Source organism: Anopheles coluzzii, chromosome 3, assembly GCF_943734685.1.
Source record: "Anopheles coluzzii chromosome 3, AcolN3, whole genome shotgun sequence".
Lineage (NCBI taxonomy): Eukaryota > Metazoa > Arthropoda > Insecta > Diptera > Culicidae > Anopheles > Anopheles coluzzii.
The window spans coordinates 92,310,199-92,335,999 of record NC_064671.1 but is presented as its reverse complement, the minus strand read 5'-3'; the positions used below and the strand labels follow the sequence as shown (position 1 = coordinate 92,335,999).

The 25,801-nt window shown below is 47.9% G+C and overlaps 1 protein-coding gene across 6 annotated transcripts in view; it reads right to left on the bottom strand.

Moving 5' to 3' along the window:
• The window catches only part of LOC120959062 (ecdysone-induced protein 75B, isoforms C/D), an 89,269-nt gene that overhangs the window by 61,088 nt on the left and 2,380 nt on the right, over window positions 1-25,801 (bottom strand). For 4 of the 6 annotated variants that reach the window (XM_040382208.2, XM_040382210.2, XM_040382213.2 and 1 more), the window contains exon 2: window positions 20,702-22,875. In XM_040382208.2, the coding sequence (XP_040238142.2) occupies window positions 20,702-21,809 (1,108 nt within the window). In that variant the 5' untranslated portion in view covers window positions 21,810-22,875. Of the gene's footprint in view, window positions 1-20,701; window positions 22,876-23,062; window positions 23,276-25,801 lie in introns of those variants that run through there. The other 2 variants (XM_040382211.2, XM_049608311.1) reach the window with 2 other exon arrangements.

Sequence of the window (25,801 nt, the reverse complement as noted above, 5' to 3'; positions counted from 1 at the left end):
AAAGAGAATGCTCATCTGCGCTCCTCACTGTATGCTCCCCAAGCAGGCCGGGTGAGTGGCTGAGTGAGTGGCTGGATGAGCAGCTGGATGAGCTGTTTATCCAGCGTAGAGTTGATCGTCAGATAGCGACGAACGTAAAAATTGTTTTTTCCTCCCCCTTTTCACCGAGAGCGCCAATGAAAGATCGAACCATCGCAATGCGGACGAGGAGCTGAAGAAAGTGCGCTAAAGAGGGAAGCGACCAACTGCACTATCGCTCTCTCTCCGTCTCTCGCTTTATCTTTCCAATGGGAAAGTGATAATGCTTCGGTAGACCACACTAGGGGGGATATTGCCACGGGAGCGATCGGTATTTTCCAAACGAGTGGCAGGAGAAAGGAAATACACTCTGCTTCTATTCCCTCAGCCGACCCACCACCACCACCACCACCACCACCACCGCAACTTGCTTCGCTTTCGCTACGAGGGCAAACCGATCGGAAAATCATTCAACCGGCGCGGATAATTGGACGGTGAAGGTTAAGTCATTGACTCTCGCTTTTCCTTCCTCTGCCCACCGGTGCGAATAAAGGGGGGGAGGGGGGGGAGAGGAAGGGGGTAGGGAGATGGAGAAATTTTGAAACGATAAAATTATATACTGGGGCATATATTTGTTGTTGTACTTTAGTTTTAGAGGTTGGAAAGATCAATTTGATTGTAAAATGATTCTTTAAATAAAGTAAAAGTAAATAAATGTTTTGTTGTATTTTGTTCATTATAAAGTAAACTCTGAAACTGGTTTAAGCCAATGGAAAACTGTGTAATGTTAAGAGAGAATTTGACGCATCAAAAGTTGAGTCATTTGAATATTTTGAAGCGCTTCTCACCATTGCACTCTAATTATACATTGCTTGGCACCGAAAGTTCACTAACCGACTTTTTCTTCTCTCCCTCCACCAAACGCATCAAACCGTTGTTTCACTAACCTCTACGCGCCAGCACACCACCAAAAGAAGCAAAAGAAGCTCATTGGATCGGTGTGAAAACAGCATGAAAAGTGGTGCAGCTTTTCTTTCCATTTTCCCACCGGGTACGCACCCCGGGTGTTTCACGCCGTACGCACCAAAAACGCACTATTTTCGCATTCGCTTTGCGGCTTTTTGTGTTTTTTTTTTTTGTCTTGCTTCCTCTGCTGCCAACGTTTCCCCTTTCGCCGAGGCAAAAGTGAGTCAAAGGAAAATTCGTTTCGCCGAGACGTGTGCAGGGGTACTGTGGGGAGCGAGGGCGAGGTTTGGCGAGTTTAATTTAAGCCGAGCAACGACCCATAAGACACGCCACGGTGCACAAATTTTCCTCCTTCAAGTGTGCGTGCGAGAGAAAGAAAGAGGGAGAGCGAAAACACAAATGAGGGAAAACGAAAAATGAAGCAAAGAAAAATGCGTTAAAAGAGATGCACGGAGGGGGCTGGAGAGTAAAAACTGTGCAGTAAATAAATATGATCAGAAGAAAACACACAAAAACACACACACATAGCAGCAGCAGCGACGGCTAAGAAGAAAGTAAAGAAAGTAGACAAAACAACAGCAGAAGCAACAATAAAACACACACAGCCGCGGCCAGAGAGCAGCAAACAAACCAAACAAAAGGGAAATAAAAAGGAAAATGCAATCAAACCGACGGGCCACAACTGAGTGGAAAAACTTTGAAAAAGCGAAAACTGTTGCCTTCATTACCGCCCCTTGCCAGTGTTTGTTTGTCTTGCGCATTTTTTTGTTTTGTTTAGCGCAAGGAAAGTTTTGGATCACTCTGCTGCCGCCGTAAACTGTTACGATTATGATATGGCTAACCGATTTGCAGACTAAACCATTAGTTTACTTTCAGCTCGACAGCAAAACAATCAATGAACTTCTCTCGCGCTCGATGATCGTCCGATCAGCAGTGGGGGACTGCTACCGCATTTTCATTGGCTGTGAAAATGTGCAATCAATTTGAGGCAATTTGAAAGCGACCGGTGAGTGTGTGTGTGTGGGTAGATAAAAGGGAAAACTGTGGCCTGTTTGGACGGGAGCATGGGCCGAAGACAATTGTTTGACGAATAATGAGCTTAACGATAAACGTATAATTTAATAGCAAAATTGAAAATGGCAATCGAGTGAGAGGGAGTGAGAGCGATCAGCCGTGAGCTGGAGGGTAAATTCCGTGACAAACGAGACTGTGAATTATTAGTTAAGCAGATGCTTTTGGGGCGAAGGGGAGGTACGGATCACGAACAAACGATCTTCAAATAATTGCTAGCGCAAGAGGCATGAGCCAAACACGAACCAAATCTCATCTTCTCCTTAAAGAAGGCTGTTGTTAGTTGGGCACAACACACACATCGGGCAGTATAGTGAAAGTACTCCACCAAGCAGCATGAACTGTTTTAATTGAACGGTCCCAAATGGAAACGGTTCCCGGGCTTGTTTCAAACCAGCCTGATCCGGGGCCACACAAAATGCGTCAAAGCATCCCATAAAATTCCCCCAAACAACCTCCCCCCCGGTTGACGTTTCACTTTTGCTAGTGATGGCTGCTTAGCGAGGTTTGATTCGTTTCGGGGAGTGCAATGGCGCCGACCTGCCTGCTGACTGCAACCTCCCCGCGCCGGGAGGCGCACAACACCTCCAAATGTGACCGGTGGAAAACATCATCCGGGCTGACCGGACCCCACCAGAGGTCTTGGGATAGTGACCCACCCCTTCTTCTTCGCATCCGTTTCATCCACTTCTGCTATTGGCTTCGTGTGTGCAAGGGCCAATGACTTCGTCCGGATCGGCCGGCTTTGCGAAGTGAGCAGAGGTCAATGGCATGCGGCCAGGCTGGGCAAGACCTCCGCGCCCGAAAGTTCCGAAAGTTTTTGACGGTGTTGACGGTAATAGAAAAGCCCCCAAAGTAAGGTGGCAGAAGAAGCATATTTATGCTCTTTTCATGTGTTGATATGTGTTTTTGTTTTTATTTTGATGCATTTTTTTGTGGTTTTTGAATATTTGAGCTATAAAAACTGCGTAAAATGCAGCTAAGGAAGAAATGAAAACAAACATGAAAACACTGAATGTACCGAATTAATGCTACAAAAACATTAGCCTTAGCATATTAAATAGACATTGGACGGATCTACGATTCGACTACTTACAACAGCAGCAAGTAGGTGCGAAGAAAGCCTCCTAAGATCAACAGTCGAATGGTCAATTGATGGAGCGACCAAGAGAAAAGAGAGAGAGAGAGACGAAGGGAGGCAAAACTATGGAAAGGAAATTGTAAAAGTAAATAAACTGTGGTACATTAACCCGCAATCGAGTGGTGCTCGCCCCGAGAAGATCATAGGCTCTCTAAACCCCTCCTCCATCTTCTCCCTATTCCCCCCCCCCAACCCCCCTCACAGCACCTTTTCACTCGCTGTGCCAGTGAACCGTATCTCTCTGCGCTCGATCGCTCGCCGCCTGCTCGAAGGGAAAATGTGTGAACGCAGAGCAGAGCAAAGGCAATGAAAGTAATGAAGAAAGAAAAAAAACACACACACACACTAAAACTTCACACTCGAGCGGACACACGCTGAGCATAAACGAGCCCCGATTACCATGGAAACCGCATTAAACGCTCGTACTGAGGCGATGGAAGGCAACAAGACACTCATCCACTCTTCATGGGGTCAGCAGCTCCCCATTACGGAGCGGGCATGGTGAGTGCACCTCCAAGTGAGTGGCCGTCGGAGTGCTCCAAAGGCAGCAGAGCGCAAACGGGGCAATGGAAAACGAAAATATAACAACAAAACAGAAAATATCCAACAGATATATCCACTCCAGCCTATTTCCAGTGCAGCGGAGTCCCGCCGTACCATCGCGATGGGTGTGAACGAGAGAAGAATGCAATCGCTCTCGCTCTCGTTCCCGGCGATTGACAATCTTTGCCGCTTTGAGAGCCGCTAGCGAAGGGAGCAAGAAAAGAAAGGCTCTCTAATTTGCTTACTTGCTTTCACTCTTTCTCGCTGCCGTGCACGGTCAGGGAGGCGGCCGGCTGCCACGATGGCCGACTTGGGGGCTATGACCTTGGTTTCCTTTGCAGCGCGCACCCAACCCGGTGATTGTTATGCAGTAGTAACGGGGTTGAAGAAAAGTTCGGCTCCAACTCATCGACCGAGCAACGGACGATGAGTGAAGTAAAACCATCTCTGAACTCTCTGGTGCTTTTCGCTGTTTTATTCTCTTCCAATTATGTATTATTATTTATTTAATTTAGTAAAGGAAGAGTTTACAATAACTGAAACGAAAATGAAATATTCTCGCTCACTCGCAACATTGCACGATGTGAATGTGGAACACCCTGCCCTTCAATGAAATTTCCTTGAAACCATTTCCCAGTTTCTCGGCTTAAAAGCGAGTCAACGAAGAAAAAGCAAACAATACAAAATTGTTTCAAAATAAATCTACTTTTCTTTCGCCTCGTTATGAGCGCCTGAGAGAAAGAGAGCGTACATTCAGAACGACAATCATCAGCCTTTTCCTGGCGAGCGGAAAATCGAACAAAGCATTAATCAGCAGAAGCAAAATAAATTACCCGACGAAAGAATAACGCAGGGGAAAAAAGCACAACAAACCAGAAACACAAACACATGCACACACGCAGACACGCATATCGTCACAGCCGGTGTTAAGCGCCAGCGAGAGAACATGATCATCACCGCCGGGAACGGGCGCATTCTTGGTTGTTTGAGTTTGGCCCGGTGTGGCCCGATGTGGGTTACCAGTTTACCCGGCGATCGACTTCCATCTCGTGCGCGCTCCCGCTGGCCCCACGTGAAGAAGTGGAGCAAAAACGCGAGATACCGACATGAGTGAGGGAGCGAGAGCGAGTGATAGAGAGAGAGCAAGAGCACGCGCGCGTGAGTGACAGCAGCGAGCAAATGGGGAGCAGCACCGTAGGCTCTCAGCGGCTTAGTGAGCGTTACTCACTAGCAGTTTGCGTGCGTCTCCATCTACCCCAGCCCCATCAACGCGTAACTCAAACCAACCCCTCGCTCACGTACTCCCGTGTTGCACTCTCTTCCAACAACTCACCCCTCCCTTCAGCCACCCTAACAACCCTTAACAGTGATCCAAGTGCGAAAAAAACTCAGCAGAGGGAAGGCAAACTCGAATCGCGCGCGTACACAACAGGCAGCGAGTGTGTGCGCATGGCCGGCAGTGTATCGGTAGTGTTGGTGGTGGGGGGGTTGACGGGAGAGAGGGGAAGTCAATGACCGACTAACCTTGAATTCATATCAACGGGCGCGCACTCGACGACCGAAGTCGCTGCCTGCTGCCTGCCTGCTTTTGCTCTGGCGTAGTTGCGTATTTTGCTCACTTTTTTCCATCCCGCTTTTTCGCACTGTGCAAGCATGCGAACGCCCAGGCGAGATAGAACGATCGAGGGATGATGATACACGCACGTTTTGTGGGTGTTCTTCTTGCTGCATCTTTTCTCGCAACAAAAGAAAAAAAATGAAGCGAAATTTATATATTGGTCCCAGCTTTTGCAAATAACAATCGCACCACACATACGCACACACAGCCACACGATGCCGAAAATTCGTTTGATGGTTGCCCCACCACACTACACAGACGGTGCTGTTTGCGTTGATTTCAGGCGTTTGCTTACTTTCTTTTTACACAAAATAGAGGGCACAAAGGAACGAGAATACTTCGCAGTTGTAATAAGCCACCGCCCGAGGCCGCAAACAACGCATGCGAAGCGGGGAAGAAATCGATAAGCGGTAAGTTTACGTAACTATTCACCGAGAGTGAGCAAATGAACTAAGAGAAGGTGCAAAATGAATATCACGAAAGAAGTACAGAAAAGGGAAAGAAAGAAAATATATAAAAAAATACAATTAAGAAGCTTTTAAATAAATAGAAACATATAAAACAACATAAAACAAAACATGTAAAATGTATAGGAACAGGAAACAAATAAACAACATGTAAAACAAATAAACAACATGTAAAACTGAACAAAGTAAATGCACAAGATGAAACATAATGTAAATAAATTCTCTTAAAAAGATGAAAGATGAACAGAAAACAAATAAAAAACAAAATAAATCAAGAAATTAACAAATATGAATCAATTAATGGAAAAGAAATATTGCAATAGAGCAATGGCATGACAAAACCATCTAAATTATCTAACCTACACAACCTTCAAAGTGTTAATACCTCATAATCATTCAATTTTGAGGAACAGGCAACGAAAAATCGATCCCATCATTACGTCACACCCCCATGTTTCGGAATTAAAAAGGTGCAAACAACATTAGAATAAAAAAAAGACGGACAATACGAAAGGGAAGATGGGGTGGGGTATTCAATATCACACCCCGTGCATCTTTTTTCCTCGGGGCTCAGCGGGTCTGCACTGCCAAACGGATTGCACACACCACAGCACGAAAAAAATTCAGTGTTCTGGCATCGGGGCGAAATAGGTCACAGGAGCAAATTTGCTGCTGTTCTTATTATTTCATCATTCGGCCACATTGATTGCACAAATTCGGAACCGTATGTGAGTGCAACGGAGAGAGAGCGAGAGCGTGCCGGAGTGAGAGAGATAGCAGGCGCTTCAAATATCATTTCTAAATTTATACCAAAACAGCACCGGCAGCAGCAGTGGCCCCACGTAGCGTTCTGTGCTGGTTGCTGACGATGGTGCTCAGTAAAAAAAACACGTAATGAAGGTGTAGGCAACACACAGTGCTTGTGGTCTTTTTGGTCTGCTGTCATTATGATTACGTGGGGTGTATCTTAGCTCTCGGCTGGCGATCGATTTTCCTTGCCAACCTTAGAATTCCTGCACCGAGAGCAAAGCCTACGGATACAGCCAGCGTAGGTCATCAACACACTGCTCCTACCTTATTATCGGACGGTTCCATGAAGCGGTTCACGATTTATTGCCCGCAAGTTGGTTGCCCTCCACCGACACCTTGAGAACGGTTCTTATCCTACGCTTCTGGTCCCGTCGAGCTCCCCTGGAATCCTTCGCCGAAGACTCTGCCCTCTGGTGGCAATTTTTCGTAGCGACAGAACGGTGCGGCATTGATATTGCGCTCACGCCACGCTCATGTCGGGCATTCGACATCCCTCCTTCTATTCCATTTCCGGAACCGGTTTCATCGATTCCCAGACAGACGACGCTGGGCATCGACAAGCACACGCGCAGCACACTTCCAACCACGGTTCTCCAACGACCCGTGGGGTTCGCTGTCTTGTGCGCGTTCGAACTCAAACCACCCTCTCCCTGCTGCTTCGTTCGAGCAAACCTAAATGGCAATGACAATGACACTTCTTGACTGCGAGAGACACACACACACAGGTGTGCTTGAGAGACACACGCACGGTGGTAGGGAGCAGTAGTAGTCGACCGAGCACTACACGAAATGACATTTAGACGATGGCCTGCTAATCGGACGCGTCAACAACAACAAAAAACCGCGCACACAAGAGGTCGCTAGTAGCAAGGCCTTTTGCGCGTGTTAGTGTGTTTGCTGCTGCTCGCTGAAATCGCGTCACCTGGGAAGTAGTTCGTTACACTCCACACCACGCTAAACATCTCCTTCTCCTCCCACGGCCACTTTTCGAACTTTTGAACGGCCATGAACGTGAACGTGAACGAGACGAGAACGTGCGAAGCTTCCCCCTTTTCAGAGGTAGTTTTACCTTGCCCACTCACAATGCGGTCGCCAATTCTCATACAGCAGGAGTAGGAGGAAGAGGAGCAGGAAGAGAGCGATGACGTTGGCATGAAGTACATTAACGTCTTCCCCATCCTCTCGGTTCACCTCGTGATACACTAGCACCGTTTGAGTTTGACAGAGGGGGTTGTGCATATTTTGGCACAGGTTCTACCCCCGAGCCGTTTTTCCGGTTTTTTCGCAGCTGAAGGTAAAGGTCGTTTTTTGGGGAGCGACATGCGGAAAAGCGGGTAATTACTGGGACGAAATAATAACCCCGGTTTTGGGGCAGCACCGAAAGAAAGTACCGAGTGAAAAAAGTGAAGAGAATATTCTGCACGAGCAAGAGCAAAACACCAAAGAGAAGGCATTCTTTGGGTACACATTCATTCACATTCTACTGTGTTTGTGTTTCTCTTTGCTTATGTCATTACGTAGTTATGTCTTCTTTGAGTTGTTCGTTTTCTTTTCTGTTTCTTCGTCATTAATTTTCCTTTTCCGCTCTAAATGCTCTTACTTATATGTGCTGAATTACTTTCACGTTTTCTTAGTTTTATTTTCTTCTTTTATGAAAAAATCGCTGAACAGAAGTGAACGTTTTGCAAGAAAAACATCGCGCTCTAAAGAAACTGCAATAATAATACAGTTTCAAACTTTATAAAGCACACACACGAGGTAGCAATGCTTAACAATTACTTCCCTCAATTACGTCTTTCCACCACACCTACCTCTCGTGACGTCAGGACGCCCAAAGAAGAAACCACACAAATGCGTCTCGCCATAATGATTAGCTACAATGTAACGAGCCTTCGAGCGTTGAGACTCAAAAAACTAAGAATTCGACTGTTCGGAGCACCCAGAGAGCAGCGGCACTCAAGAACCGGGCAAAAATGAAACACCAAAAAACCTGTGTGTCAGTGTGTTAAATACCAAAACAAAACAAAAAAGGCCAACCGCTGGAAGGAAGTAATCGGTGAGCAAGCAATATTTATCGGGCTGACCAATCATTTGGCACCCGCTCTCTGCTTGGTCCCGTTGACAGTTGCCAGGAATGAAAAGAATGGAGCAAGAATGTCAGTCTTTTTTTTTAATAACAGTTTGCGTTTGATTTTTAATTATAAATTCCCGTTGTTTGAATTCAATAGCCGGTAATTAAGTTAAACACATTGATTTCATAATTCAAACACAGTAAAAGATTATCCTGTGATTGACGCCTCACAAGAGACGAACTGAGCGACATGCTCGTACAAAGAGACAGAGAGTAGCAGCACACTACTCATGCAGATTCTACATTGCTACACGTTCCTCTCAACCCACGCTGGCCGCGTGTCTTGAATGTCTACGCACTCTGTTGATGAATCTTCTCGCGGCCTGCTCTGCGTCACTCTGCAGAAAAGTCCCGAGATATTCCGTTTGTGTGTGCTAGGCACCGGGCGCGTTTGACCTTCCGCGCGTTTATTGATCCTCTGTATCAAAGGATCCGTGCTCTCTCTCTATCTCTTTTTCTCTCTGTCTGACCCTCTCTATCTCATACAGTGGCAGAGTGTTATGTCCGCGTTCGAGTAGCTTCCCTCGCTAAACCTACCAGCTCGTGTTGGAAATGTGAGCACACGCAGCGATTCTGTCGCGCTGGACTTCTTTGCTTTCGGAACGGCGAATTGGTGGGTTTGCCAGAGCAGGATGGCAAGCTAACAAGGGGGGTTTTGTTGTCTGTGAAGTTACTGGGGGAAGTTTGGCAGCTCGCCGCCCCACAACCACCAAAAAAGGTTGATTATTATTCAATCGATTGTACTGTTGTTTGCTCACATCCACACGCCCGTCACCATCTCCTCAAACCTCAAACACACAGCGCCTCGTACCAGCCCAAAAGTGCGCTTATCTTATCATAGCCGCCTTCACCTTCGCCTCAGCCGCCACAGTAGTCGATGACCGACAACAGGCGGGTTGTGGCATTGAAAATAATAATAAAAAAAACACATAATCTGCCGTTCAGCGACCAAAAAAACTGCGCCGTCGGACGCGAATTTTGTTGGCCGATGTCTCCTCCCGCTTCCTGATGTCACCCGGACTTGGAGGGGTGTTTTATTAGTTTTTCGTACTCCCCACCATTAGTTGCCGAGAATGTCCTTGAATGGCTGGGTGGGCGCGATTAGTGGGGCCTTTGTTCGGACGCCACAGAGTGAGAGCCCGGAAGCTTGACGAGAGCGCGCGCGCTTGCGAACAGCCGTTAAGCCGCACTACACTGTGTGCAAGTATGGCGGACCAGCGCAGCAGCAGTAGTGGTAGTACGAAGGGTAGATTCCCGCCAGAGAGCACCACCATCACCACCACCTGTGACTGAGTGGTGCTTGCTGGGGCCGCACACTACGCGCGAGTGACCAGCGTGCGTGGTGTTCCAGTGCCACACATTTTTGGATGCTAAGTAAATAAGCTGTGCAAATGAAAAAAATAAACCATTTGTTCCCCCATTACCTACACACACACGCACATGCCAGACACATGAGACAGACAGAGACACTTAACAAGCATTGCCGGAAAGGGGCGCAGGCAGTTGGGGTGAGTTTTTTCGAACGTTTGCCATTTAAAAATTAAGAGCTAACTGAGAGAGAGAGATAGGGAGGGAAGGTGGGAGGGAGGAGCTTGCTGACCTTGAAATGCGACGCAAAAAAGGTATTTCAAAATTAAATTTAGAATACCGGCCTGTGTGTTGTATCTCCGGGACCGATTAGGGGAGAGGAGGCTGTGTGTGAGTGCGCAATTTTGGGCCCGTTCGCTTGGTGTCTCGTTCATGCTTCCCAACCTCCTCCCCACCCCCAAAAGGGGGACGATGATGGGGTGGATTTTGTGACCCAAGAGACTCAACAGAGCGGGACAAAACCATTAGAAAAGGCGGCGTAACGAGAACGGGAGAAGCGGGATTTTTGCACCCCTTGTCACCAAGGACAAGCGCGTTACGTGTTCGTGCGATCGGTGCGGTGGCATGTGAGGGGGAGGGGGAGAAATAATACCTGAAATGTCACGACTGCTTTACCGAATTACACAATGCGAATAAAAAAAGAGAATAAAATATAAACAGATTTACGCCTCAATCGATCGCATGTACGAGTGTGTGTGTTGATGCTCACATGCTATCAGCAATGGTCGCTAATGTCTTTCAAACCCCCCACTCTCCTCTATACCAGCTCCCAAAATGGGCTAATGTTTATCATCATTCCCATCACCACCCACAACACGAAACCAAGTGGGGGCAATGCATGATATGAGCTCCCTCATTTCAAGGGCAAACACATGACACGCATATCTCCCCCCTGTGTGTGTGTGCGATATGGGAAGCAAATAATAAAATATAATACAAACGGCCTTGCCGGCCCCTGTCGTCGTCCCGGTGTGTGTAACCGTTATCGCGTCAACCGCTTGGGGTGCGATACATACTTGTGCACACACAGTCGAATATGTTTGTTGTGCGGAGGACACAGTGTTTAATTAGTTGCGCAGCATTGGGTTGACACAAAAGTTGCTTGCTGCAATATTGAAAAGTAACTCACTCTTACGACAAGCAAAAACCAACACGTGTACATCTCGTCTGATGTAATGTGGTAATTGGAGCAACAAACAACACAGAACTCTCACTGTGTTGGGTCAACCGGTAGAGCAAACCTAGACTTATCTCGTCAACCTACTGCCCCCCTGTCTACAGAGCACCAAGAATTTGGTTCCTTCCAATTCCCAAACGGGCAGGGCAGACAAGCGCGCGGAGAGACGGAAGCAAGCATCAAAATCATGAGTAGGCCTCCTACTCCGATAACGATAATGTCCAATCTTCCCCTCTTCATCTACCCCCTCTAGGTGCCCTTGGTGGCCGTTATCGAAGGTACGATTGAGTGTGTGAGTGTTTTTTTCTTCTTCTTCACGTCATCGTTCACATTTCCACTAGGACAGAGACGGTCGGAATTGGTGTTGGTGGACAACGGGTGGGATAAGATGGATGTCAACGACCGAGATAAAGTGCTGAACTTTCTCAAGGATACATCCCCGCGCTCGTGTTGCCTGTTCGCCTGCTCGCCTGCTGCTTCCTCCCTGTGTTGCTTCCAGTCAATGGTCCAGCGCAATGCCACAAAACGCACACACACACACATACAGGGAAGAGGAGGAGGAGGTACACAGCTCAGCTGCAGCCGAGTCTAATGCCACCCTGCCTCCACATCGGAGGCATTGCGTTGCAGTATCGCGGCCAACGAACGTCAGCAACCATCATCGCGAGTGCGGCTAGATAAGAGAAGACCACGCTGCGGTGCATTCGAGATGCATTCTTTCTATCCCTTTTATTGGTTGTGCTTGCATTGTGCCCTTTGATTATCTTTTTTGCTTTTTATGCCGATGAAAAATCCTTGATAAAGCGACTTCCAAATAAATAAACGGATTTGAACTACAATTTTGACTGATTTCGGTTCGATTTTGGGTGAGACAACGAGCTCCAATTTACGAGCTTTATTGTACAAAAATGTTTGAACTCGACGTCAAAACTTTGACGACGATGTGGAAAAAAGTTTTACGCTACGATCGTACTAAATCGTACAAAATTAAAGCCACAAAATGAAAGCGAAATTTACACTTTCAACAACAGCAGAGCAGACCTGGAATGTCTAGGCTCCAAAAACAAGCCCATCTGAGCGCAAGGTTCAAGAGAGAAATGAAAGAAATTATTAAACCCGTGCATTGCAACCGAGCCCGAACAAAAAAGCGAAAACTGACACAAAAAAGCGATACAAATCCACTGACCAAGTGAAACAACAATGTAACAATAATATATGCCTCCAAAAATTTCTTCCAGTAGCACCACACACAAAAAAAAACACACTTTAAAAGCCTGATTTTTTACCCCACATGCAGGCGGGTTCATCACCCTTCTTCACGGGGAGCGAAAGACACAGCGAAAAATAAAATGCGATCGTGGGTCGTGTACCTTTCGCACGACGAGCCGGAGAGATGTACGATCATTGCGAGGAAAGGTGAAACTGACGAGAGCTGATCCATCCACAGGCGCTCCAACGCCCCAAAGAAAGTGTGCGCGAAAGAAACAGCGACTGGAGAGCCTTCCTTCTCAAGCAAGCTCCGCGAAGAAAGCGGACGAAGAAAGTGCAAAAGCGGACGGCCGAAGAAAGGTAACACTTTCGCTCGTTGAAAGTGAAGGTTCGCCGCTTGGAGCAGCGCGTTGTGGAGAGAATGTGGCTGAGATGTGGCCGGCGGAGCGAGAGAAGGAGACGAACCGGGCGCATAATGGTTGGCACGATCTTTACCCTTGTTTCTTGTTTTTTTTTCGGGGGGAGGGAGGGGACTTTTCTTTATTTTATTTATTTGTGTCCCCCACGTGGCTGGAGAGAAGACGGCACATAAAAGTGCAAGTATCTATTTTTCGGACACTTTTTTTTGGCATGAATTTATGGAATCGAGCGGAACGAAACCTTCCCCAGAAAATGTCACGGTTGGGAAAATAAAGCTGAAAGTGAAGCCTTTTTTCATGGAAAGTGAACTTCGAAGTCGTGATGGAGAAAAAGCACACCAAAATATCGTGCTAAAATTAAAACGAGCCAATGAATTCCAAAGCATTCAAATTCTAAATACGAGTGCACATACACACACTTTTGGACTTCCAGGAAATCCTAACGACCTTCCAAAACATCCTCCAACGATCCACAAATCGTCCCAAATGGATAAAAAATGACTTCATTTGTATTCGGACCGGGATGGGATGGTCGTTTGTCCTCGCGCGCGGAAGTGATCAACAGTTTAATCACCTTTCGATGGTCGATTCTGTGCTAATTGGAGGCCATTCGTGCTCCGTCTATGGGACCCATTTTTTGGATCTTCGCTCTTGTCTATTCGTCCACCATCATGTACTCGGGCTGCTGTTGCGAATTTCGGACCAGACTAAGAAAAAGGCCAAAAGCTCTTTGTCGGGGCTTTGTGCGATGACCGTGAGGATTTGTGCGTGTTGGGGTAGGGGAGTTGAATGAACCTTCGAGGAGCCGGCGAGTCCGGTAGCGTTTTAGATCGTTATCCGGATTGGTTTCTTTTGCTGTCTACCTGTGGGATTGGTCTATCCAGTTTTGGACAGGTGTGCAAAGCTTAATGGAAGGTTAGACAGTGCTGTACAGCGTTAAAAATAGCTAGGTCAGCCGCACAAGAATGAGTTAGAAAGGAAATTACGCCTGAAGTTATGCAACGCTCACTGCAGTAATAACTTTTTTGGGATTATGGCAATAGTTAATTTAGGTTTTTTTTTTCTTTTTCGACCACGACCTCCAACGTCAATCAAACACCTTCACCTTCACATCTGAGAGTGCGTCACAGTCGTCGGAAGCACTTTGATCGAACGATTACCTCCATCAAGCTCGCGGAAGAACTCTCCCAAAGCGGGAAACCTGCTTTAGCCATCTTTGTCCACCAAAAAACAGAACCGAAAGCTTCGCCAAGAACAAATCTTTGATCGTGAAACTTTCCTTGCCCGCCCACTGGTGAGGCAAATCGAACCAAACCAGTTCCAACTCGTGGCCGATGTGTTCGATGGTGCTGTTGTGTGTGAGGAGTTTGATTGCGAAGATATCTCGCTTAGAAGATGGGGGGAAACCAGAATGAAGAACACTCGAAAATTGGTTTTGTCCCGTATTAGGCATGTGTGAGAAGTAGGATTGGATCGGGCTGGCGTTCTAACAGTCCCTCCGCAACACCCACGGTGGAGCTCAATCGTTGTTTGGGATCGTTTTTGGGTGGATTTAGCTGATGACTCACACAATATAACGTTTTACATATGCTTCAAGAAAGGAGCGTTTAATCAAAAGGCCATCCCCGAGAGGAAATCCCCCTTCATTTTTCAGTGCGTCATGATGATGTGGACAGGCGCATAAAGGGGCACGAGTCGTCCCTCAACGCGACCACCACTCACATCAGTGGCTTCCTTTATCAGCGTGTACACTCATGGCGCAAAACGCTCTTACGCGCTGTACTTCAGTCGGTCATGAACCTGATTTCAACTGCTGAACGGATCTTCTGTGTCACACACACACACGCACGCACATGAGCAACCGATTCCAGCGAGCGTCATGTGCAAAGTGCAAAAATGTGCATCGCGTTGCATGCCGCGAGTGAGAGGAGTTTCTGGTTGTTCCCTCTTTCGCCCGACCGATTCGACTCAGCTTTCGTTTGCAGCAAAGGGACCCAAGGGAAGGAGACGAACAAGGGGGAAGGGCACGATCGTTTCAGAGACCCTAGCACCGGTCATGAACCTTTTTAGCATGAAGTGGCAGCGGCGGCCGCGGTCGGGTTGCATAGCCTCATCGGCTTCGGTTTTCTCATGGCCTCTCTCATCGCTCATCTCTCGCTCGGATCGCTCGCCATCCGCGACAAGGGGGTTCGTTGACTCATGGACATCCCCGCTTTTGCCCCCAAATCCCCCCCTTTCCCTATTATTTGAGTCTTTGTGCCGCTGCCCTAGTAGAGATACGATCGCGACGATCGGCTACCACACTACATCACAATCTACACGATCTACTCGCAGGAAAACAGAAGAAATGGCTATTAAAAGCCATTTTACAAACAACAAAAAGTTGTTTTTTGAAGTCAAGTCATGATTTTAAATAAATGTTACTCAATATAGGAAACGTGGAAAGAGAAATATTGAATGCAAAACGGAGTTCTGAAGCCACAAATAACGCCACCGCGCAGGGCGTAGTTTCGCATCATTATTCTACCGAGGGGTCGGCGATAATTTCTAAGAATAACCAACCCTGCCGTCTTCTAGGTAGCAGTACGTTCTGCTCTCGTCGTCGTGCCTGCATGTTTGCACGCTGAAAGAGACATCTTAAGAATGCAACGCGCGATCTTCTTGCATGCAAAGCAGCTGCGGTGATGGGGAAGGGCGCATCATTTGCACATAGGCTTTTTGTTTGCAATGCAACTCCCTTCTCACGGTTAGAGCGGGGGTTTAGGGAGGATTTTTGTGGAAATTGTCTTTGCCAATTTATATTACATCTAGCGCGTAGCGGTGTAATGTCATAGAATACTGATCCCAAGACATCATTTTATGGTTTGCAGCAGTGTTATTTGAGGAAGTTTTAGTTCCATTTTTAGCATAAAACATAACCATATTTTATACTATTTTTTTAAATGAAAATAACAACCTTTATAAGGAAAAATGTAAGAAAGTTCCATTCAAAAAATGACTTCAAAATACTCTCCTTTTAAATGAAAGCAAAACAAAACTCCTCCAATAGAGACAACGACCCTTTTTGCATGAGGCGGAGGGAGAAGAAAAACTGTGCCAATTAAGTGAACGCGATTTATTTTCCATACAATCGACCGGCGAAATGTGTATCACTTTCACTCGGCACCGAAATGGCAAATATTTATGACCCACCCCCCCCCCCCCCCTCCTTTCCCGGGGTAAGTTTTCCACCACTTTTCCCAGCGTCGTGCACGGTTTGCTGCACATTTTACCTTCATTTTCATCGTCGAGTGTCCTATTTATTTTGTGGCGAGGCGAGGCCCGCGCCACAGTTTTAGGCTCGTGTGGCGTGGGTGATGTCCCCTCCCTCCCCTTCCCCCCTCCCCGACGGCTTTCTGCATCATCCCAAACAGCTCTATGTTATCTTGGGCGGCGAACAGTGAAATTGGCCTTGGTTGGGGATCTCTTTCTCCCTCTCTCTCTCTGTGTCGATCGGTTTTACTTTCCAAATGTCATTGTTGTCGTCGTGGACAGCTTGTCAGCTCCGCGGAAGACGTCGACGAGGGCATCAAGGGGTCAACCATCTCTCGATGTCGTTGTCGGAGTTCAATGTCTCTGAATAGAGGGTGGTGTGTTTGGGTGGGTTTCCCTTTGCTGGATTTTTTTGTTAACGGCTGTTCCTCCTTTTTCCTTCCAACTGTTAGCCTTTACAGGGCATTTGTGAATGGATTTGCAGAGCATTTACAAGCTGATAAAGCAGAGATCCGCACGAAAAGAATTACCTTCCCCCTATCTGTACCGTCCTCGCCTCTTTTCTCTCTCTCTTTCGGAGTGCAACGCGACTGAACGAGCTGATCGAAAGGAGGTGAAAGCATCAAGTTCCTCCTCTCTCTCTCTTTCTCTCGTCCCCATACATTCCGCATCAGGCGCGTTCGATTGAAAACGATCGAAAGCATAATAATGGTCCGATGCATGCACACACTGTTGCAACGCTCCTGCTGCTGCACGAAGGGAGAATGCCGTCGCCACCGCCGCGAATCGCGATCGCAAATGAACTTTAACAAAAACCACACACACGCACACACTTTCACACACCTCCGTAGCCGATTTGCTACCCATGACCCACTGGCTTCCTCTCCCCCTGTGTGCGTTTTTGACTCTCTTCGGTCACACAGTCAATCACCGGCCGCCATCGCGCCTTGTGCCGCCCGAGCGACTTCCTCAATCACAGGCGACGAAACGGTCGGCCAACGGACGGAACGACGGAGACACAAAAATGCCACCAAACTGACCAAACTTCCCGTGGTGCCCCAAGCAATGGTGGTGGTGGTGGTGCTGCTGCAGGTCGCATGCCCGTTCAATTTCTCTTGTGGTTCATCGAACTTGAGCACACTGTTCCCCCCTTCATGCAGTTTTGGGGCTCTTCCACTACCGTCGTGTACCAGGTGTGCACACACACACACACCTACCCACCCATTCAACCCACGTTTAATTTCTCCTTCACATGCTGCCACCTCCCATCTGCCCTCGCTCTCCCCAACTGGTTCGGTTTACTATCGAAAATATTTCATTCCTCTTTCATCACTTTGTTCTCCCTTTCTTACGTGCTCTCTCTCTCTCTCTCTCTCTGTTTCTCTTTCTGTTCGCTTCTAAACTTTTTTGTGTTTGATTTTACACATCTTTCTCTTTTGTTCGATATTTTTACACCCATACTGTATTATTATTGTGTTTTTTCTTACTTTTTTCTTTTTTGCGTCCCATCTCATAAATTTATCATATGAAGAAAATGATAAAACAATTACGAGAAAGAAGAATTTACCGGACCGTATATCGTTTATTCAAGAAAAATATGAAAAACCAATAAATTGCATAAAATATTTGATTAAGAATGAAGGAGAATGTATAAGGCATTCAAAAATATTCAGCAAGTGAATTCAATCATTTCTTGTTTAAGTACAATCATAGTAATAACAATGCTAATGTGTTCATTTTATAAACATTACAAATCATTATAAAAATAAACAAAAGTGCATTGCAAACAGTTATGTTAATGTTTCTGTGCATTAACTCGCTAACTAAATAAATAAAAAAGAGAGCTTTTCTAAAAGCTTTTCCACGGCCCCACGCCAACACACACACACACACACACACACAACCGAGAGCGAGAATGAAGGAAAAGAAAATTGGCTTCAACGCTCCAGCCATCTCCACACCGCCCGCTTTGGAGCTTCGTTCGCTTTTCCTCCGCCTTTTCGCTTTCATCTTCCGACTTCCCATCTCCCACATTTCCCAAACTTCCAGCGCGAGCGCGACGGTGACCAGTGGTGCCATCTAGTAGCAGCTGGCGGAAAAAGTTTTATCCACACTCACTCACACTCGCTTTCTCTTTCGCTCGCTCTCTCTGTATCTCTTGCTCTCATTTCGGGGCCCGTCCAACAGAGGGCGCTAACGGATTGGGAGAAATTCCACATTCCATTCGGCTGCACTTTCTCCCCCTTTCGACATTCGCGTACAGTGCATGCTGCGCATGTAAAACCAGTTGCTGCAGAAGGGGTTTTGTTTGAATGTTGCTTTTTCTGAGTGTGTGTGTAGATGAATCACAACATCACGACGTTGGGGGAGTGTGAATTTCATTGACAAAAAACGAAAAAAAAAGCTCACCTAGAATCTACACACACACACGTGCCTTTCTTCCCGCTAACGGGGCTAAGGCATTGCGGTTAAACAACGTCCGAAACAACGGGCATGATGCCTTCAATCCTCACGGCAAAGGTCACGGCACGGCTCAACGCACAACAAGGAGCGTGTGCAGCAGCGGTGTAAATGAAGAAAAAATGGCTTCTGCACTACCCTTTCTCTTACCATGCAACATGCCCAAACAACTCTTCCCGGGCGCCTTGAGAGTTTTCAAACAACACACACTTCATCACACGCAAAACGGTGTCCTCCTCGTGCACCCTCGGATTGCCAAAATATTGTTGCCAAAAGCTCAGCGCGCTCCATGCGGATTGTTTGTGTAAACCTTTGTCCCCCCTCACACACACAAACAACCAACTAACGGTGTTGGTATCGTTGTTGGAGAACCCCGCATGCCAAAAGGTTCAAGCAAGGTGAGAAGGAAAAAAAGCTCTTCTGCACCCGTCCACAATAATGCACTTTCGGGGGTACCATCTTGCCGTTGAACTGTTTGCTCTTTTGCTACACAACAACTTTGAACGAAAGTGCGGAGTGAGGTGCGTGTATGAAGAGAAGCAGCAGTAGGCGGTGAACGTGGCCATCACTAAGGCACGCACGAAACACACACACCCAGGAGAGCCGGAGTTTAAATGTCGTCCGTCGACCACAGCTGCTTTTTTGCCTTCTCAACCCAACTATTCCAGCGCCAAGGTCAACACACTGGCCACACCAGGGCCGTCCGAAAAGGGCATTCCGTAGCACTGTTCAGCGGCCACACAAAGTCAAAGTGAAGGCCACATGGCACTCCCCCAAACCTCCGAAGTCCATAATCCTTGCCGCTTCCCGGCAGCGGCAAAAGCGGGACAGAGTGTCAGGGTGAGATAAGCGTGTGCGTTAGAAAGGAATAGCGTGAGCCCACCCAACAGTACCCAACGATACCCTCCCGATCGACTCTTCACATCCTTCCTCAGGATTTTGCTAACACACACACTCTCTCTCTCTCTCTCTTTAGCAATGGAAAAGCGCACGATTGGAACGAAAGGGATGCACGGACCTCCGTCAAGGGGTTACGGAAAACAGGGAAAAAGCATCGCAACGCCAAGGATCAATAGCCATGGTACCAAGAGCATGTGTATGCATGTATATGTGAGTGTGGGTATTGGTGGCCCTGAGTGAAGGATAATTATACATATTCTAGGCACCGATGTCCGCTCTGCCATGCTTGATTGGCTTTCGGGCACACACTCTCACACCTTTCGTCGTCCTTGGAGGTTGGAGAAGTTAATTTCACCGAGCCGACCGCACCAGGGCCGGGCCTAGGCCGGGCTATGCCTCCTGACATCGTCGAGGCCGTGCATTAGGGTAAGGCTTTAATAATTTTGAAATCAATTAAAAGCACAAATTGCTCACTTGAACGATTAATTAGCCAAGTTGAGTGCTGAGTGCTGCTTACAGGCTTTAATTTGAAGTCTGTGCAAACTAATCAGACTCTGCAGTCAATATCAAGTATTTAGATGGATATTATTCATCGTGTTTTTGCATAGAATTGGATCTGATTTCTCCTAAAATGACTCTAAGCCAAACATTACACAAAAATCATTCCTACTGACGTAAGTTCTTCATCAGTTATCGCTTGGCTTGAGTATGTCCTTGAGGTTTTGCAACGCCGAAATTGGAGATGATGCAAACGTTGCTGTTTTTGGCACCTCGTTGCTCGGTTAACTCGATCCATTATGAAATCTGCTTCCGCATCGTGGCAGCAACTGTGACGACGTCACCGACTTCACCTTCACGGGTTATTTGCCATTTGTGCGCCGAAATCACGGAGGCGAATGAAACTGGTGGCACTCATCATGAACCGTAGAGGTACACCATCGGTGTTTAACCTGCTCATTGACAGTTGATCTTTAACGAGTGCGCACGGTCATTGTCCAAGAAGTCAAGAACCTGATGAGTCAAAGTTCACACAAAAAAGTGACATAGGTAAATGGTGGATGACTTCACAACTTTTTTGGGGAAGTCTTCCTGATATCCTTTTATATCCCAAGGTCTGCAAGACTACATCTAGGTCCTACATCTCGACTTACCCAAATCCGGCATGGAACTGGACGGCTCCTCGTGTCCTGCTCCACCACCACCACCGCCTCCCTTGGACATCTTCAGTGGTGGCGGCGGAGGTGGAGGCTGCATTGAGGTCACGTGCCCGTGTTGCTGCTGCTGCTTGCTGCTTGAAACCGTCGTCGTTGTGGTAGAGGTAGCCTGCGTTGGCGGCTTGTAGATGGAAGCACGCTCGTTCGACACGAGGATCGTGGTCGTGGTCGTAATGCTGCTGGACGTGTGGGGATGCTGCACCGCCGCCCCGCCACATCCACTGCCAGCAGGAGAAAGGCGTCCCTGGTGGGAAAGTGGCGAGGAGCGGCCACCGTTCGCCACGATAATGCTACTGTGATGGTGCTGCTGCTGCTGCTGCTGCGGGACATGATACTGTCCATGTGGTGCATCCTCCGGTTCGTCCTCTACCATCGCCTCTTCGTGGCGCTGTTGCTGCTGAGGTTGATAGAACCGGCCGTCTCTTATCACGTGCACGCCCTGTCCACCGGTGACGACCACACCGGATTGCTGCTGGTGCTGCTGCTGGTCCTCCTCCTCCCCCTCGTCACCCGGATGCGCCCGGGACACGATCTGTATCCTGGCCAGCATTCGGTCCGGTTCGTCGGACGTGCGGCGCAGTGTTAGGGGAGGTGGGGACGGCTGCCGGGATGACGCCGACGGGGACAGTGGGCCTCCCCGCAGTCCGAGGGCGAGTTTGAGCGTTTTCTTCGGTGGCAGATGCGAGATGGGAAGGTGCTGGAGTGTGGCGGAGGACGAGGACGATGGTGATGACGCTGCTGGCCTTGAACCGTCCCCAGGTCGGGCCCCGTACACGATGCACTGGTTTTCGCCCAGCACGAACGTTCGCACCTCTGGCGCAGTGCCGGCGGCCTTCTTATCGTCCGGCGCCTCCTGCTGCCCGGACCGGCAGCCCTCGGTCCCCTCCTCGCGTGACCTTCGCTCCACCTGCTCTCCCCGTTCTCCGTGCGCGAGTCCACGTGAGTCTTCCGTCTTTATCAGGATTTTACGTTCCACTGCACTCCCTGCTGCTGCTGCTGCTGCTCCCCCACTCGGACCACCGACGACACTACGAATACACTGCATTGCACAGGATTGCGGGGTGGTGGGGGGGGGAATGGAAGCAGAGGGGTCGAATTTGGAGCCAACCGTTTGTTTTCCACGAAATGTTACACACTTGCTTTGAAATGTCACAAACACACCACCGTCGCAGGACAACTTATTCACGTGGCCACTCGTGGTCACTTCAATCGTTTCCGAACTTTGCTTCACTTGTTGCCTTGCTTGCTCTTCCCCGTGGGACGCTCTCTTCTTTGCTCACAAACGTTTGCTTTCACCTTTTGCTTGTACTTTACAGACGTTGGCGTGTCATTTGCACATCTTGCCATTTCTTAAACACTCTTTTCGGAAGCAATTAGCACACTTCTTCTTCTTCGCTGTAACACACTATTGCTTCCATACAGCCCAAAACACACACACACATACATGTAGTACTGGAACAAGGCAACTCTTGCTGTATGTGACACTCACACACACATATACACCTACAGCAGCCTGTACTAAATTCTATACACAATCACATGCCAGCTGTAGTAACCTGAGTATCAACATTGCCAACCGTTGATGACGCACACAAACACACATACACCTTTCGTCGCCTTTTCCCCCTTTTTGTGTCACAATCCCTTTTCAAAGAGGATAGTTTTAGCTGCCTTTGAAGAAGTATTGCTTTCCAATCAACAAATTTCCCTTAACGACAGTATATCACACACACATTCACACATACACACACAGTCACTTGTATCCTGCAAAACGCTTCCTGACGTTAAACGTCCGGATGATGCAAATGATACTGCTGCTGATGATGACAGTTGATGACGGAAGAAGGGGTTGGAAAAACTCAAGGTCTACTTGTTCACGCACTAACAACGCACTCACACAAACGCATGCCGAGGGACGATGACAGTATTGAAACCAGGTCCACGCACACACTCACACACACGCGAAACACGCTCTAGTAGGCGGCAATGTACGGTGTCACTGTGTCAGGTGTTGTTGGTGTATTGGTTTGCCGTGTTGTTGTTGTTGTTGTTGTTGCTTTCATTGTTCCTCCGGCCTGCCAGGGAACGGTATTGACGTTTGAAGAACATTTCTGAACGGAAAACGGGAAGAAAGAGAGCGAAAAAATTAAACTTTTGTTTCACTTTCACTTTTTCACCCACGCGTTAGAGCTGGAGCTCGGTGTGAAAAAGGGAAAAAGGTCAAACCCGCGAAAAGAAAATCCTTCCCAGACCCGACAGTGAGTGGCTTTTCGTGTTCCGTGTCTTCATTCCGAGTACCTTAAGCTAAATTCCGTGCAAAAATGTTTGCAACTTTTCGTACGTTGCTCATGAAAATGGTACAGTAATGTTGTCCTTCTTCGATCCCGTCACACGCACACACACACCACGTGGTAGCCCTTCTCAGTTGTGCCTACTAGCAGCACATTTTTACAATACCAATTCTGTACCGCGGTGTGCCCGACCGGTCGCACAGAATCAACTAAAAAGCGCTAACACACCAACCAGCAGCAGTGGGGCCAGGCGGCGGAACCGTTTTTCTTGCGTCAACAACAAATGCGACGCACACGCGCACATACACAAACCAGCGGGAGGTAGTGTGATTAGAATGAGGCAGGGAGGCCGCAGGGACGAGGGGCCGACCGTCGGCAATATCTCGCGGCCGAGTTCGCCTGTCAAACGCGGCCGAGTTCAAGGTCAACATTTTTCGGCAATTCAAACAAACTGCTGCTGCTGCCGCTGCTGGCTGATGAGAAGAGCGCGCGCGGGCTCAACACACTCACAGCGAGCGAGCGAGCGCTCAAGCTCAGCGCGAGTTACGCAAACCGCTCGAGAGGGCACTCAGCAGCCGAGCCGGGCTCTTCCGCATTTCGCTTTGCGTTGCATCAGCGCGACAGAGAGGCAGCGCTGCGCGAAAACGAGAGCAGGACCGTGGCCGTGAAATTGAAACTTTGTGGATCGGTTGAAACGGGTTGGCGGGAGACGGTGACACGAGCGCGCCGGTCTCTCTTTCTGCCTCGTTTGCGTCGGATTGTGCAACTGCGCTGCTCTCATTCTCTGTCACAGAGGGAGCTCTCACGAGAGAGAGAGAGAGAGAGCGAGCGGATTGGACAACGAATTGTTCCCTCTCGCTAATGCTAATGTGTCAGATCGACGGCGATTTATTTGGCCTACTGCCTTTTGCGAAGGGAAAAAAGTGATCTATTCCTCACGCTGTATGCGTCAATTAGAACGATTCACAGCGGAGCAGGTTTTTGAGCATCAGAACACACAAACAGACGCAATAGCAGCGCATGCAAATTTCCTGTTACACCCGTTACACGGACCGGCGAGCGAGAGGAGGGTTTTGACGCGCGTGACGCATGCAAGCTCCAAGGCCAAACGTCGGAACGGGCCGCGCATGGGGCAAACAGTTGCGCGAAACCGCCAACTATTCCCGCGTGGCTGTGTTGAGTACTTCTAGACCGCCCCCCTTCCCCCATTGAGGGGAGTGTTTGTTGTTTTATTTCAAAGTGTTTGTGTGCAGGGGGCGGCTTTGCTGGCGTGTTGGTGCTTCATCCTATTGCGAACGTGTATTCAACCCGGAACAGTCACGAACACACTCTCTCGCGCTCCGGCGGGTAACCCAATGGCCTAGTGGGATTGTAGTAGTCGCCGCGCGTCACAATGAGCGTGCGGTGAGTGATTTCGTACTACCAACGAGCGAGCGAGGGGCAACAGATCTACTAAGGGAGCACATCGCGCGGCTGGTGACGCGATATTTCATGCCCAGAGGATTTTGGTGATTACTTGCACCTAATTAAATAACATTTTTGGAGACTGCGGAGCGACTAATTTGTTGCACAATTTAATCCCATCACTCTACGGTCCTACGGCCTAGAAGACAACGAACGGTTTCGTTTCCGATTCCGTTCGTAGGGCACAGCAAGCAATAAGCTCGGAAGGTGCGAACCTTGTGCAAATATATCGTAAAAAAGAAACCCTCACATAGCAAACATACCCTTCACACGGGGCCCGGGAAGCAAACACACTCCAGTCCCGGGAAGACCGGGCTGATACGTTTGTCCACCCCGCACTAGTTGCCGTGCACGCGGAATGGCGTCCGGATGTGGCCTTGGAGCTGAGCGCGTCACGCGCCAAAGCGGCTGTCAAATCCATATGCGGGCCCCTCCTGGAAGCGAATGTGCTCTTTCGTTTCCAGCACGGTAGTAAGGGTAAAGTGGAAATGGGTGATCCCTAGTCCAGCTTAACGGTATATTAATTGGGATGATGAAATGTGCATTGAGATTCCCGAAAATTCGGTGATATATTGAGGATTGGGAGTTCCAACAATGACTATAAACTTGAATTCAAATGGAAATTAGAACAGACTGCATCAATATTAGAGTTGTGCATCTCGATCATGTCTAATAGAGCATTCTTGAAGCAAGAGCAGAACCTCATGATTTCCCAATTCCCAAATATTTTGACTGCGTAACTCACAAATATAAGAAATCTAGCGATCAATACTGTTCACAACAATTTTAAAAGATATTTTTAAAAGTATTTATATCTCGTTTTTAACTACATCCAGAGGTTTACGGCAAGTACTACCCAAGCAGAATATCTCACCTAAAATTGTGATCATTCCCAAGACATACTAGCTTCTGTCATTGGAATAGTTAGGAGCTAATAGACGACTCCAGTCTTACTAACTTTAAACACGTGACAGAGGATCGTTCTTGCTTTCAAGATATGCAGTGAACTCTCTATAACCTGAGACGTCTCTTATGTGAACATGTTTGACAGTCCCTTCATTTTAAGTACATTTTTGCCCATAAACATTGGAATTCGCTATCCCTCTTGTTTGTTTTTGGCCATGGTGTATGCAATGATGTTCATAATCAAGTAATTTTCCAAAGGTTTCCAAGTGTTTCTTCCCTGGCAATTAGTTCTAAAAGCAACAGAGTTTCAACTTTTACTCAATCTTGCATACTTGAAGCCAAACAGTATGTCTAATCTCTTCACTTTCACTATCTC